Here is a 16659-nt window from a genome sequence, read left to right as displayed (position 1 = left end):
ATCACATCGTTTTAACATAGTAAAAAATATAAACAATTTTATTAGTGATTGAAATATTTTTTTAAAAATTATTTAAAGTATCAATAAAATTTGACACATTTGAACGCCACCATTTTACGCGCTCTTTGAATGACGTCACGTAGCGTGATTTGTATTAATATTGATGATAACTGTATGCACATAAAGGTATTATTAAACGTTTTCAGGTTTCATCGCTATTTACATCATGGGAAAGGCTAAATAACCACTTTTTAAATATTTCCAAGAGTTATTGTGCAAAACCACTACTATAAATACATTATATAGTGTTTTTTCTTTTGCAAAAGATGCGAAAATACGAAAAATGTGGTGCAAGATTATAGGAAACAGATATAGTATCTCCAAAATCGCATTAACATTTATATTTACTGTAACAAACAATAATTTTACGTAAATGATTTTGAAATATTGCATTGATCATCTACTTCGTTAGGTACTTATCGACTTCTACAACAAATAATATCATTTGAAACACACAAAATGCATTATAATCTATTATAATATTATAAAGATAGGTGAAGATAGGTGATTGGTTGAAGGTGGTAGAACCCTTTGTGGTTCGACTCCGGAGGCACTACCGCCACACCTATTTCTACCTAATAACAGCAGTGTTAGGTGATGCTGTGTTCCGGTTTGAAGGGTGTGGTAGGAAACAGACTTTTCCGAGGCGTTCCAGCTTAGTTCTCAGGGGTAGCGGCGCATCTGTGGCCGACCTTAGGTGGGAATATCTAATCCTATCTGGGGTTGATTACATATGTCCATGGGCGGACTGTATGCTCGTCTGCTACTCCTATATTATAAAAAAAAGAATATTAGAACTAATCATAACTTGTTATGTTATAACAAGTTATGATCAGTTAAATATTTCCGAATTGACCTGTGCATAAAAACCAGTTTATTCATTTTGCATATTTTAGGTAAATAGTCCGATTGTGGTTTGACAAAACTACTTTCAATCATTGTTCTTGATTATTCCTAATAATACTATGTAGAAAAATCGCACTAGGTAATAAATAACACTGTAGGAATATAGACAAAAACATTTTTTCTCTCAAACAGTTTGAATATCGACGCCGATAAACATCGTAACACGCTATGTGACGTCATATTTTGATTCGACCAATGGGAATGCGTTTTGCAAATTTGAATTTCGCGCGCATAATTTACGATTTTTGATTAAAGTTTTAAACAATTTAACACGAAAAAAAGAAAAAATAATGGTTTAGATGTAATTTCAGGACCGTAATGTACCGAGGAAAAAAATAACAAGCAAATCTAAATCACATGCATATTCCCTATTATACCAACCCCGCCGTTTAGCGGGGGGTAAGCAATTCGTTAGAATTATAGATAAGCGTCTTGGGAACCTTGCCCAAAGACAGTGATGGTGACTTTTTTTTATGGTAGTGTTTTTGTTTTTATATTTTTGTTATTCATTTTTGTATATATCTAAATTTTGTAAATAAGTTATTATTTTATATTTATAGTTTAATTTATAACTTTTAATTTTCTGTAAGTTTAATTATATTGTAAATATTTTTCAGTTAATAAAATTATTATATAAATATGTAAAGAAAAAGTATATTTTAATTTATTCTTTTTCTCTATGAACTTTTTTTCTATTGTCTATTTATTTGTGACGTTTAATTCAATGTCACATAAATTTAAATAGAAAAATGTTTTAGTGGAATAAAAAAATAAATTTATTTATATATTCATTTATATCATTTTAATTTTATTATTGTACATAGAATATAGATTAATAGAATAAAATCTCTACTTTACAGAACAACAACATTCGTTTTTTTCCACAAGAAAGATCACTATTATAGATATAATAATACATACTATTATGACGGTTATATTTTTTACAAAAAATGCATTACATATAATTTATAATTTAAGAAAATATGTACATATTAGGCTGCCCCAAGACCTACAACAACATGGTACAATGCTTTTCATGTACAATAAGATTGAAAGGCGTTCTTGGCGCCAAACGAGTAATTAAATTGCACAATAATACGAACTGCACAATGATTTCATGTTCAATCAGAGAATAGTACTCTTCATAACGAAACACTTTGTGTAGTGGCGGTTGATGTACATATTAACATTCAAAAAGTGCCCTGTAAAGAACCTATTTTTAATAAATAAAACTGATTTGATTTAAGTAAACATATTGCGCAATACTGACCCTACACGATGAAATAAAAAAGACTTTCAATCTTTTCAATCTCATAAACTTACATTCAATCTTTGCGCAATTTTCAATATTAACCCTAAACGGTCAATAATATTGCACAATATCATTGACCGTCTAGGCGGTCTCTAAGATTATTACAAATCAAATGTTTAAAATTATTTATTTTCTTGACAGATAACATATTTTATATGCTTAAGGCATAGATTAGTAAAGATTACTCACTCCTAACAAGAAAATGTACCCAGTTTTGAGAATAGGGAATATGCATGTGATTTAGATTTGCTTGTTATTTTTTTCCTCGGTACATTACGGTCCTGAAATTACATCTAAACCATTATTTTTTCTTTATTTCGTGTTAGATTGTTTAAAACAGTAATCAAAAATCGTAAATTATGCGCGCGAAATTCAAATTTGCAAAACGCATTCCCATTGGTCGAATCGAAAAATGACGTCACATAGCGTGTTACGATGTTTATCGGCGTCGATATTCAAACTGTTTGAGAGAAAAAATGTTTTTGTCTATATTCCTACAGTGTTATTTATTACCTAGTGCGATTTTTCTAGATAGTATTATTAGGAATAATCAAGAACAATGATTGAAAGTAGTTTTGTCAAAGCACAATCGGACTATTTACCTAAAATATGCAAAATGAATAAACTGTTTTTTATGCAATGCATCAGTTCGGAAATATTTAACTGATCATAACTTATTATGTTAATATTCTTTTTTTTATAATATAGCAGACGAGCATACAGTCCGCCCATGGACATCTGTAATCAACCCCAGATAGGATTAGATATTCCCACCTAAGGTCGGCCACAGATGCGCCGCTACCCCTGAGGACTAAGCTGGAACGCCTCGGAAAAGTCTGTCTCCTACCACACCCTTCAATCCGGAACACAGCATCACCTAACACTGCTGTTATTAGGTAGAAATAGGTGTGGCGGTGGTGCCTCCGGAGTCGAACCACAAAGGGTTCTACCACCTTCAACCTATCACCTATCTTTATAATATTATAATAGATTATAATGCATTTTGTGTGTTTCAAATGATAGTGTTTGTTGTAGAAGTCGATAAGTACCTAACGAAATAGATGATCAATGCAATATTTTAAAATCATTTACCTAAAATTATTGTTTGTTACAGTAAATACAAATGTTAATGCGGTTTTGGAGATACTATATCTGTTTCCTATAATCTTGCACCACATTTTTCGTATTTTCACATCTTTTGCAAAAGAAAAAACACTATATAATGTATTTATAGTACTGGTTTTGCACAATAACTCTAGGAAATATTTATAAAGTGGTTATTTAGCCTTTCCCATGATGTAAATAGCGATGAAACCTGAAAACGTTTAATAATACCTTTATGTGCATACAGTTATCATCAATATTAATACAAATCACGCTACGTGACGTCATTCAAAGAGCGCGTAAAATGGCGGCGTTCAAATGTGTCAAATTTTATTGATACTTTAAATAATTTTTAAAAAAATATATCAAACACTAATAAAATTGTTTATATTTTTTACTATGTTAAAACGATGTGATAAGTGGTTTAAAATAATAAAATAAAAATGTGCATATTCCCTATTGAAATAGTTGCGTTAAAAAGATTTGCCACGTCTCCGTGCTAAAATATCCCTAAAATATTTGAAATTATTATTTATTTATTATGTAAATTCATGTAAATTACGCTGTATTAGTTATTTATTCGTAAATTTTCTCTAAAAATGTTTTTATTTGTCAAGAATTCAAAAAAAGAACTTACGATAATAAGCCGTTTGTGGCTTCATTCAATTTCAAGGCGGCGAAGTATCTTTACTAATCTTTGGCTTAAGGTCGTAATTTGATTATATTATGTATTAACTAAAAAAATATTCAGAGGGGAAATTGAAAAATCGCACATAAAAGCTGGCAACAAATGACTATAGTTTTTTGAATAGGGTTTTACGGCCTTGGCTTCTTGCCTTTCAGCCTCACATGACTATAAATAGACCTCAGCTATAGACAATAGATATAGTTTCCTACAACCGGCACATGCACGGAAAAGTAGCAAGAGCAACAAGCACGAACAAGTCTGTCGGCCAATAAATTTGTGCTCTGCTGATACGTAGGTACTACCCGACCAAGACAACTAGAAGACTGTCAAACGTGACGTCACTAACGAGCTATGTGCGTACCGCTGGCAAAAAAATAATGGCATGTTGTGAAATGTTAATTTATACCTATGAAATTAATGAATTTCTGTCTGATAATTTATAGTTTAACGACTATCACAAAAACGAAAAAGTACAAAAAATTAATGTAAAACGTAAAACTTGCAACATCCTCGTTCGCTCTCTGCTATGAATAGTCTTATTTATCCCCATTTTGATGCTGTCTTAGCACATAGCACAGTCAAAACTTAACAAATAACGTATTAAGTAACAAATAAATAATAACTATACTTAGAAGGTGGTAGAACCCTTTGTGGTTCGACTTCGGCGGCACCACCGCCACAATTGTACCACACAAAAAACGCCACCGCCAAAAGATGTAATTCTAATAAGTGTGGGCATGAATGCAGGTAATATTTTAAAATAATCTAGTATATTTTTGATGGAAATACCTTTTTATATATGAGTGACTATTTTTCCAATATGTGACATTCCTTATTTCACTTTATATACTAAAAGTATTATTATTTATTTTTAAGTATCAATTTTCTTTCCAATTCTGATGCTGTATGTCTAGATATCATTTTATTATGGATTATATATTAAAACAACAATAAAATACTTCGTTTCTTTATTTTGTTACTTTATTGTTCAGGGTCTACAGAAACTGGATGTATGACTAAATTGAAAGGTATGATTTTGTGATAAAGAATGTATACAAAAATAAATAATGCATTAACCTATTCCTGCCTACTAACAGCGGTGTTAAGCGCTACTGTGTTTCGTTTTGAAGGGTGTGGTAAGGGAGACATACCTTTCCGAGGCATTCTAGCTTAGTCCTCAGGGGTAGCGGCGCATCTGTGGCCGACCTCAGGTAGGAAATCTAATCCTATCTGGGGTTGATTACAGATGTCCATGGGCGGCAGTAGTGTGGACTGCATGCTCGTCTGCTACTCCTATATTATAAAAAAAACGATGTACACTGATAACAATAACAACATTAAACAATAAATATAATCCAGAAATGATTTGCGAATTGTGAAAGTGAGAGTTTAGCTGCGACTAGTACTAGGATGCGGTCGGGGCATGAGGCGGTACTCGGGGAGAGAGGCCACATTCCACCTGTTCGTCTAGTTAGCTTGGTCGACTTGTAGACCTTGTAGGCTTGTAGTAGTGCTGTGCTGGTTTCACATTTCCGTCCTGTCAGAGTTAATCTGACTTTTCAATCTGACAATTCTTGCAACAATAACAAGTTGTTATTAAATAGCGAAAACGATGCACTTTTTAGACAACTTTGATCCTGAAACTTCAGCGCGAGAAAAAAGAAAGTTAAATCGTAAAAGTTACTTTATGAAGTAAGTATATTAACTCCAGCAATATTGTAAATATAGATTTTCTTAGTGTTAAATGTATTAAAATTACATACTTATTACCAGTTTACAAGTGTATAATGTACTTACAGTCGCAAATGCAAGAGAATATATAATGAGCGCGGACAGATAGCAGCGACTGGGAAAGATCTGTGCGATTGTTTGGACGAAACCTGCCCTGGGTGTCATTTTCCGTGTCCAAAATGTAATTCTAATAAGTGTGGGCATGAATGCAGGTAATATTTCAAAAGAATCTAGTATATTTTTGATGGAAATACCTTTTTATATATGAGTAACTCTTTTTCCAAAATGTGACATTCCTTATTTCACCTTATATACCAAAAGTATTATTATTTATTTGTAAGTATTAATTTTCTGCCCAATTCTGATGCTGTGTCTAGATATCATTTTATTATGTATTAGATATTAAAACAACAATAAAATACTTCGTTTTATTATTTTGTAACTTTATTTTTCAGGGTCTACAGAAACTGGATGTATGACAAAATTGAAATTGAGGGGAATGATTTTGTGATAAAGAATGTATACAAAAATAAATAATGCATTAAATGTATAGAAAATGTAATGAAATTCATTGTTGTTCATTTGCCACTAGTTTAAAGAAATATTCAACTTCCAATTCGCCATCTTCTGGGAGATCAGTGCAGTGTACCGCATTATGTATAATGTTTTTTCCATAATGTGCTCTTATGGAATCTGGATATAACTGCCGGCACAGATCCTGTTTGTAATAAAGAAAAATTAATAACCTAATACCAAATCTGGAAGTGCATCATGTTCTTATGTGAGTGAAGATCACACATATAATCTAAAATTCATGTAATTGCAAATCTTACCAATTGGACTTCTTAAGTTTTTTTTATATTAAAGGCATTGTGACCAGATTGACTATATGTTTTTTGTTTAGTTTTTAGAGCATTTATATCCATTAAGTATTCTGAGTGTAGATGTGCCATATACTTAAAGACACATGAAAACAGCGAGACACAAATAGAAATGTAAAACGGGATCTGTTGCAACAACTAGGCCAGCTTTATTAAACAATTTTTAAGGTGAATTTAATGTGGTCAAAGTGTGACAGTTATGTAACCAAATGACTTACTGGGTCTCTTGGGCCACATAATTTTCTGAATTCGCAAACTGCATTCAAACTATCATCATAACATTTAACTTCTAGTGCAATGCACTTTCCTTCAGCAAGGTGGATGCACATAGCCTGAAATTATTTAATTTGTAATTAGTTATACCATTTTCTAAAGTGCTGTTTTTATAGTAAATTTGTAATCGAAAAAAATATAAAGACTCCTTTCTTATAATATTATGTACCAAAGTATATAATTACCAAATAGTCAATAGGCACTGTCTTATGCTATATGCATTTCTTCCTTTAAAATAATTTAATTAACGAGAAATTAATGAGTTATTGTATATTTTTAAATAGTTTACCCACCTCATATTCTGGCACGACCCCCTTATATATTTCATAGAACTCTTCCGCATTCGCCAGGTTCACAGAAAACATTGCGATAGCCGAAATGTAGAATTTATCTGATGTGGCTATCTGTTCAAGAATTGCTCCCACATTGCCGTCGATAATCGCGTGGGGCTTGATGACGCAACATGAACAATTTTTAAGAGTCGAACGGTACTGGATCCTTGGTAAACCGTTCTCGTATCCAAAGAAAAGTTCCAACATCTTGAATATTAAATATCAATTACTATGTAAGAAATCTATACTAATATTATAAAGAGGAAAACATTGATTGTTTGTTTGATTGTAATGAATAGGCTCAAAAACTACTGGACCGATTTTAAAAATTCTTTCACCATTCGAAAGCTACATTATCCACGAATAACATAGGCTACATTTTATATGATATGAAATATATTTGATAAATATATTTTGAGGAAGTACAAAGTTTGCCAGGTCAGCTAGTAACTTAATAAAACAAAGAGCCTAATGCTGTACTCCTAGATGATTAGCGTGGGTTTGAGCTGCCCAGGGCGCAGGTTGAATTTGCCGCCAAGAAAATAGTTCGGAGAAATCAATTAATGTTTTCCATGTAGATAATCTTAAATATGTATTATGAAAAAAGGAAAAACTTGTTAAAAAAATATCGTCATTTCGTGGAGGATTTGATGGCATTATGTTCATTATAACCTGGGTAGCATCTTCTAGTGTATTACAGCCGTGTGCGACGTTTCTCAGCTTGTTTTCCCCGTAGAGTTGGCGGAGAGTGCCCGGTGCCGCCTCCGCGGGATCGGTGGCACCCAAACAGTGACGCCATTTCGCTACTGCGTTTGGCGCTACCAATTCTAAACCGATAACTTCACCGGTAGTTACGTAATCTATTATAATTCTGTGAACATTTCGTGACTATGATTCATTATTAGGTAGGCATACTACGCCATTTTAAAGAATTTACTACTAGATCTAAAATACATACAAACATAGCGCCTATAGATAGATAGCAACCATTGTTTATCCTAAACAGTTAACAACAATTTGCTAATAAGTTATTTTAGGGTTCAATCTTATCGAAAGTATTACCCACGGGAGCATATTATTTCCAGAAATACTTCTATATAGTTCCATAGCGAAATCCTTGCTGATTTTACCATTTTTCATTCTTACAATATGGAAACCATTTTTCATTATGAATGTTACAATTTTACCGTGAAGACTCGGCGGGACGGGTTTAATTATTGCAAAGGTGCTGCAAACATATTTGCATTAATTATATTGGTCATGTTGGGACTCCAAAATCATTGTCGGTAATTTATATAAAGAAATATTAAAATATATTAGGATAATTTACTGATGCAAATTAAAAATACTATCTAAAATCGAAAAGTAAAAACGAAGGAAAGTTAAGAATTTAAGGGTTTTTACATGTTTTCTATCGACTTATTGTAGCGTCGATTAGTGTCGGTTGAGCTTAATGTATTGAAATCGCTATATTAAATAAAGACAAAGATTCACCTTTGCACGTTATTAAACAAACTCCTTCGAGTGATCGGCGCGCAATCTTTAATGTGCAGTAATTTAGAAAATATGTTCACAATGTTTCCTATTTGGAGCATTTCTAGTTTTAAAGTTGGCAACTGCACACGCCTAAGTAGGTTTTTTCCCTTTTTGGTGTCAATAACTTGGACTGAATTATCAAAAGGGAAAAAATTTAGGACTAATTCCTTGATCTCATCAGCATGTTCGTCATACATCTCACATAAAAATGTATGCTTGTCGAAGTAGTCAAAAACCTAAAAAAATATATTTTTGATTATTATTCTGTTTTCACTTGAGAAGCTCATGAGGAACAGAAAATGGATCTTTTGAGTTATATTGCGAAGGAACAAACGACATTTAACCCTTTTTATACTCGTACAAAAACGCTTTATTTTGTAGGTCAAGTTCATATGATTCAATTTGTTATTTAGAATCTTTGGGATTCCATCTTATCGATGAAAATGCTTGGTATACGCAACATTTTACGAAACTGAAATGTCCCGCAAATACTGTTCTAGTTCAAGTAAAAATTTAATTACTTCATTTGAAATGTCGAAAAAGGCAAGTGGTCAAAAATATCTCATTACTGCTGTATTCACAAATACATACCATTATTTCTATTAAAATCAATACAATATAATAAAACAATAATTGCAAATACTCTCACGAATTCATAAAAGGTGCTACTTTCCATTGACAATCGGAAATGCACAGTTACCAAAGACTTATAGAATAACTTTTATATAGAGAAGGTACTAATCTATGAGCATCTTTTGTTATTACATTATTATACAATATGTTGGTATTTCGATTTTATAATTATAAACATACAAAATAAATATTGTAGGGACTTACTTAAATCAAGCAACTGAAGCGTCGCCTTTGAACGCGGCCTGAATAAAGAACAACAGATACAATGTAAATTTTACATACTCTATGTCAAATAAATGTCATTATTTGTTGTCGCTCGGCTGTTGTGTTTTGAATTTTAGGTCGTTTAGAAGAAAATCTATGAGATTTTCTGCCTTTTATTTGAAATTAATTACTTTACAATAATAGTTTCCTAAATAATGTCTAAAGATTAATTTGTTGCTCTCAATATAATAGTTAAAATGGTTTGTTTTATTTTGTGATTTGCCTATTTAATTAAACCATATTTAATTAAAAAATATGCTATCGGTAATTACTAAAATGTTTCAGGAGGGTGCTTATAAAGACAAATATTCATTTGTTGGTGAATGGTATGATAATCAAGCTAGCCTCGTACGTCGTTTTAATGTTTTCTACTATCCCACCGACGACACTATCGAAATGTATGACCTGAAAAACCGAAAAACGTTCGTCCGAAGAGTAAAAGTGAATGGAGTCACATTGGATAATTTTTATATCGGCTGTATCATTAGTATTCTAGGGCGACTAGTAAAAATTGTAGATTTTGCTTGCGAAGACACAAGAAAAAAGTTACATATGGACATGCAAGTGTAAGTATAAAACATTAACTCTATTTTATACTATATTTTATTTTATCTATAACAGTCGATCATTTGCGCGCACTACTACCAGTGTCCTGCGTCTAAACTTGAATAAACAATATAAATTTCAAAGTGAAAAGTAAATCATGCTCTAGCAGCTTAAGGGGGAGGGTAGAAGGGGCGCCCCGGGCCTCCGATCCTGGGGGGCCTCCAAACACAGTTGCTAAAAAGGTCGTCAGAAACAAACAACCTATGAAATGTGTATCAATCAGTGAAAAAAAAATGTTTACTGAATCACAGGTGAACTTTTTACACTGGGGGCTCCATTCAACTTTCCACCCTGAGCTTCCAACGACCTTAGTCCGCCAATGAAATCATGTTCCATGTTTATTCTCTGTTGAATATATTTTTAATGAGAATGACTTATTATTTTTTAGATAAATTTTAAAATATAAGGTCCTTCAAATTTATTATTTGTAAATTGTAAATTATGCCAATTTACAACAATATGTAACATAATATTACGAGATAAAAGTGATATGCTTTATCTAAAATTTTCAGAACATTTGTCATCATCAAGCCCATGCAAACCAAAATAGCTGGTAAAATTCTAACACACTTCCATGAGCATGGATTGTGTATAACCAAGATGAAGAAGACTCGCCTCCAAGTGGATGATGTTAATATGCTCTATAGGCATCTACAATCTGATGCTACATTTCCGTAAATATTACATTTAAAATAAAAATAAGTAGTATGAAGATCATTCAAAATAAATGTTACATATTAAAAATAAAAAAAAGTTGTCTGTGTTCTCTATATTTTTTTAAAGTAATTTTGGCCACAGAAATAGTATTAAATCATTCTCGAATGATAATTTTAATAATATTTATTATTTTTTCTAGATTTCTCTTAGAATACCTATCAGGGCAACTAGTATATGGTTTGGAGTTAGTAGGAAAAGATGCTGTGCAGGTTTGTCTGAAAACAATAGGCCATTCAGATCCCGCTAAAGCGGAGCCAGGTACCATCAGAGCACTGTATGGCTCTGACCGTGTGAGAAATTGTGTACATGCTTCGAGCAATGCGCAGATGGCTGTTGAGGTACTTATTTATATAGTTTATTGTTACAAACAATACTAAAACTACTAATATACTCACTACTGTTTGCTACATTTGTAGGTGGAATCTGTATGGTTTGATTGGGGAGGTATTATTGCCACACATATTTATAGTGTGACATAGTTTTTGTTTTTGTGGAAGTATTTGTTTTGTTTTAATTTCTTTTGTAAGTTGCCAGTATCCACACTGGCTGACTTACAAAAGAAATTGAGATTGTAGTAGCAAATGAAAAACCTTTAAAAATAAATGTTAAAATGTAATGTTAATAATAGATATTAATACATATGTTTTTAAAACACAAAAATTAAAACATTTTACTATCTGCATCAGTTAATTATTTTTTTTTTTAGGATATAGAGTATTTCTTTCCACCACCTCCTATGTCTACGGTACGATTGCGTATGACGGCCACATTGTCTAACTGCACTCTGTGTGTAGTGAAGCCACATGCAATCCGGGAAGGGAAGCTTGGGGCAGTACTAGAAACTATAGACGAAGGAGGGTTTGAAGTTACAGCCCTAAATATGTTTATTGTCGAGAATGTAAATGCTGCCGAGTTTTATGAAGTATATAAGGGTATTGTACAAGAATATAAGGTGAGTGTCATTTCTAATGGGGATATTTTCTGAGACAGTACTAAATGGACATATACCTAAAGTTACTGGGTGTCTGTCACCAATTCTAAAATAGACAGAATTTCAATTATAAGTTCATTACTATTTTATGTAATGAGTTGTCTTTAATTAATATTGAGTTGCAGTTATATCTTCTGTTATCATAAAATAAAATAATGCAGTAATTTTGCAGGGTATGGTGGATGAGCTGTCCAGTGGCCCCTGCATAGCTATGGAAATAGTTGCCAAAGATAAAAATCTCAACACTGCTGTGGAATTTAGAAAACTGGTTGGACCTTCAGACCCTGTAAGCATTTAATACAGTTTTTGCAATATGAAGCTTTTTACATTACTTGGGAAAATGAATAATTGTCATTTAATTTTATTTCCTGTTTTCAAACGAAAATTCAAGTATATTGGCAGTGAAGTCAATGTTTTGTAAATACATTGGTATTTGATTATTTTTCTGTGGTCATTGTGGTGTGTTGTATATTTGGACATATTAGAGCTCCAAAAGGTTTCAAGCACCAAAAATACCTGGATTCGTTGTCAAAGTCATTAAAATATATTAAAGATCTATTGATATATTTTCCATTTTTTGCAGGAGATTGCTAGACTCTTAAGACCATATACCTTAAGAGCAAAGTTCGGGAAAACAAAGGTTCAGAATGCTATCCACTGCAGTGATCTGGCTGAAGATGGTCTTCTAGAAGTTGAATACTTTTTCAAGATACTAGAGCTATAATCAAGGCTGATAATCATAAACTTATTTTTAATTCATTGTCTCTAATTGATAAATTAATTTTATTTTCGGGATGAGTTTTATGCTATTGAACAGATTTTGCTGTTCTTTTATTTCGAAGCAAGATTGTGTTATTAAATATTATGTCATTCCATATTACTTCCTGTGTAAAAAAATGGGTAGATACAGCTAGGAAAATCCTATGTAGCATGAAGAAGGACTTAATTTAAAATGATCGCTACCACAACCTACTTTAAATATGTGGCCGTTGTAATAAAAGTATAATGTGGTCTTAAATATATGTTGGGTATTTATTAATTCTTTCGATAATTGGAAAACGACAAATTAATTACAAAGTACTTACTTATTAATTAGCAATGAAGAAGTCATTATTGAACCATAATTTCAATTTCACAAAAGTATTGCATGCTAAAATGATTAATCGCCAAAATTAATTTATGGACATTAAAATCAAAGTTGATATTTACAAATCTGTAGTTCAGTGATCATACAGCGTAAGGCTAGGATTAGTTCATTTTTTAAAACTGCTGAGTTCAAATTGAAAACGCTTTTAGTTTTAACTTTTCAAGTATCTATCGCAGATGAATTGTCGGATTTAAGACTGATTTTGTCATTATTTCTGCTTCAATTTTGTAATTTTAAAAATATTGCGAATAAACATAATATTTTTAAATATTGTTTTGTTTATTTATTTATTTTATTGGGTTTATACAAAAGACAACACTATTTTATGATATCATATACTTATGTGATGATCATAAATAGACACGAGAAAATCATAATCCACGATGAATGGCGATAAAACTTCGTTAGCATGATTCAGCGAGCGTATTGTGTCACCTCTTATAGGATAGGATAGTGGCAAGTGCCAAGAGCTTTCTTATTTTGCGATGCAATGCTTACTTATGTACCGTGTGCGGTGAAATTAGAGATTATTGTAATAAAATATATAATATTATAAAGGTTATGATTCCTTCTTTACTTTACCTTTCAACCTTGAACGTAGTATAACCTTTACTTCAGATATTAGGACCCCAGCGGATATACTACTTTTAGGATCACACCGAGGAACTATGCACCGATCAAAGTTCGTACATATTTGAGAGCTGCTCGCAGCTGCTTTTATATGCTCGATGCAACAAGTACATGTGAAAAATGCGATTATTACAGTTCCTACGAGTAACACGCGTTTTCGGTATCGCCATAGGACGTATCTAGACGGCAAAACGTGTTGCTGCATAGATGTAATCGCAAAACCGCAAAGCACCGATGTTAAAAGTAGATAGTCTACAAGTGCTTTTTGTCAGAAATACATACGCGTTACTTATATTGACTGATACACATACCCACACAACTGCTCTTGCTTTTATTGTCTCCACTTACATTTGAACACTGACCTTACTTAAAATGCAAAACGTGTCTTTTCCGCTCCCTTCTTATGGTCATCTTGAAACTTCCCGTTACTCACTTTTCCTTGTCTAGCTCCTGTTTGTGTATCCCGCTATCATACGCAGTGTTTACACTAATTTAGTTCATTTATTTATGTTATAAATGCATATTAGTATTATGTTTTAAACTTCTTTTATTGTATTTTTAGGAAGTCATTTTCTTACGTTCAGAATAAGTCATACTCACAAAGTATGACTTATCCTGAACGTAAAAAATTCATTTAATACCTACTCGCACGGTAGCCTTTAATAAGTATTTACTAATACGAGTAAAAAAATACTCAAAGACGTAAAACTTACCATTCGTATGTGGCACCGTGTTGTACCTACTATGGCCTAAACGTAGCAGAATAAGAGGACTCTGAGTGGCCCGTGCTCAGTAGTGGGACAATAATGGGTTGATGAAGAAGAAAAAGTGCAAAGTTATAAAATAAAAGACAAAGGTAACACTTCTTAAATCAACAACAAAGTACTTATAATAGGTACTAAAGTTTTTGTAACGTATAAAATACTTAAAAAAATATTTTGCAATTTGTAATAAATTTAACTAATAACACGGAAAGATATAGGTAAAAGGAAGCTGGATTGAAACGTATCTTAAGATAAACAAATGATAATTAATTTAGAAGCTATGAATTGTAAGAAGTGACGATTAACTTAACCTTGTTGCTAAAATTTGTGACGATCATTAAGAAGGTATAAATATAGTAAAAAAATGTTTGTATGTTTTTTTGTTACCTACACTATTTTGATTCCTGAAGTAGGTACGAAATTAATGATGGGATCTTAGACTCGCCTAGGTCACAGTGACATTGTCCCTGTAGTTCCGGGACTAGAATAGGGCTACGGTATCCCCTGCCTGTCGTAAGAGGTGACTAAAAGGGGGCTTCCGGGGTTGCGGACGGCAAGAGTGGGAGCTCGAATCGTCCAGTATGCTACCCCGGGAAGGACGGCGGTATATGTGTGGTCGCATACCTTCGTCAAATCAAATCAAATCAAATCAGTTTATTTGTGAATAAGGTAATTGTTAGTTGTTACACATTTTTGTTACATAGTCGCTTATTCTGCCACTAAGTGGCTTACAAATATACATATCATCTAAAAACTATTATTATAATTTTAATTCTAACAATTATGACATTCAATATGACTTGATAACAAATTGGATTACTTATTTTTATCGCTCAAAAAGGATTTTAAACTATAGTAGCATTTATTAGTTAGATATGTATTTAGTTAATTTTTAAACGCATGGATATCCTTGCAATTTCGAATATAATCTGGTATATTATTATATATATTTGGTGCTCTTCCGTTAAAGCTTTGGCTGAAGTGTGTACGAGCCGGCAATAATGTGAGTTTATCTTTGTGACGCGGTCCTGAACGGAACTGGAACTCTTTAGGGTTACTTTTTACGAAAACTGCACATTCGAATATGTACAGTACAGTGAAGGTAAAGTTAAAATATGTAGTTTTTTAAAATGTGGTCTACACGAATCTCTTTGCTTCAAGTTACACATTGCTCTGATGCATCTTTTTTGTGCTTTGAACGCAAGTTCTCTGCTTGTGGAGTTTCCCATAACTCCATATCTTAACGTTGTGGCGTGACCACCAGTGGCGTAACGTTCGTGAACACCAGATGGTTTGGGAGGAGCGAAAACTGCTCTCCCAGGGCAGAGCCCGAGCGGGGCATCGCGCTTGGAGGACTCCGGTTGTGTTCCATCGGAGATCCCAGAGTTCTCCAACAAGCGATGAGGACGGCCACCGGGGGGTTTTAGTGCGGTAAAAATCCCACATAACTCGACGTCGCTCCCACCTAGTCGGGTACCTTTTGAACGTTTCCCCCTCGAGGTCACAGTGACATTATAGGAACTCAGATAATAATATATTATAGGTAATGCAGTGGATACCCGTGTAGAGAAAGTTCCAGTTCTAACAGAGGTTCAGGAGTAGGACGTAAGAATTGTAAGGGTCACTACGTGGTTATGAAGTCTAATATATTTTGGCGATACTGCCTCGAAAATAATTTAAGTTAAACTGAGCTTATCCAAATAAATTGTCTTTGACCTTTATATCGGTTCTAAACTACCTGAATAGAAATCTAATTGTTATTTATGAGTTTTGCACACACTTACAAACCTACATGGGTTTTCCATTAGTTGTTGAATAGGTGGCGGTCTTGCCGTCACATTAGTGTGGGAATGAGTAATGTTATTGCCTAACTATAGGACTTAATATAGGTAATAGTTTTGTATAAGTCCAATTAAAGATTAACAATTAGTCGATATCGGTGTGACGATGAGTATCTTTTGCTGAGCCTGTCCTTTCCAAGAATTTAGAATCTTAGAAGAAAAATGAAATTTGGAATTTGGACCTCATTCGTACATACTTTTACATTTGTCAGGCGTAAGCTTTACGAACTCTAACACCTTCAT

At 32.8% G+C, this 16659-nt stretch overlaps 2 protein-coding genes across 3 annotated transcripts; one reads left to right on the top strand and one right to left on the bottom strand.

The window, feature by feature from the left end:
• Positions 1-6241: 6241 nt before the first annotated feature.
• On the bottom strand, positions 6242-9681 carry LOC140750819 (nucleoside diphosphate kinase homolog 7). 2 transcript variants are annotated; one of them, XM_073084554.1, is made up of 7 exons: positions 9661-9681; positions 8782-9059; positions 8354-8515; positions 7960-8158; positions 7249-7494; positions 6901-7014; positions 6242-6519 (listed from the first exon to the last, which is right to left on the bottom strand). In XM_073084554.1, exons 2-7 carry the CDS (start codon positions 9018-9020, stop codon positions 6370-6372), a joined length of 1110 nt encoding a protein of 369 aa, XP_072940655.1. In that variant the 5' UTR covers positions 9021-9059; positions 9661-9681; the 3' UTR covers positions 6242-6369. The 2 variants fall into 2 exon arrangements, with proteins under 2 accessions (XP_072940655.1, XP_072940649.1); XM_073084548.1 differs by lacking the exon at positions 9661-9681 and adding an exon at positions 9415-9533.
• Positions 9682-9752: 71 nt separating this feature from the next.
• On the top strand, positions 9753-13451 carry nmdyn-D7 (nucleoside diphosphate kinase homolog 7). Its single transcript, XM_073084562.1, has 7 exons — positions 9753-9920; positions 10006-10286; positions 10839-11000; positions 11183-11381; positions 11750-11995; positions 12207-12320; positions 12618-13451. The coding sequence occupies exons 1-7, from the start codon at positions 9918-9920 to the stop codon at positions 12756-12758; spliced, it is 1146 nt and encodes a 381-aa protein (XP_072940663.1). The 5' UTR covers positions 9753-9917; the 3' UTR covers positions 12759-13451.
• Positions 13452-16659: the final 3208 nt, after the last annotated feature.

The sequence above is a fragment of the Epargyreus clarus genome, unplaced genomic scaffold, assembly GCF_041222505.1.
Source record: "Epargyreus clarus isolate Ecla_fem2 unplaced genomic scaffold, WU_Ecla_fem_2.2 ptg000003l, whole genome shotgun sequence".
Classification (NCBI taxonomy): domain Eukaryota; kingdom Metazoa; phylum Arthropoda; class Insecta; order Lepidoptera; family Hesperiidae; genus Epargyreus; species Epargyreus clarus.
The sequence above is the reverse complement of the archived record's forward strand: the minus strand, read 5'-3'. Positions and strand labels throughout refer to the sequence as shown.

What these genes read in the sequence shown, in the direction of transcription:
- nmdyn-D7 (XM_073084562.1), top strand. An exon ending in CAATCTGATGCTACATTTCC is followed by an intron (nt 11,001 to 11,182) that starts GTAAATATTACA and finishes TATTTTTTCTAG; the next exon opens with ATTTCTCTTAGAATACCTAT. An exon ending in GTATTGTACAAGAATATAAG is followed by an intron (nt 11,996 to 12,206) that starts GTGAGTGTCATT and finishes GTAATTTTGCAG; the next exon opens with GGTATGGTGGATGAGCTGTC.
- LOC140750819 (XM_073084548.1), bottom strand. An exon ending in TTGTTTAATAACGTGCAAAG is followed by an intron (nt 8,516 to 8,781) that starts GTGAATCTTTGT and finishes ATATGTTTGCAG; the next exon opens with CACCTTTGCAATAATTAAAC. An exon ending in CACTAGAAGATGCTACCCAG is followed by an intron (nt 7,495 to 7,959) that starts GTTATAATGAAC and finishes TTAATATTCAAG; the next exon opens with ATGTTGGAACTTTTCTTTGG.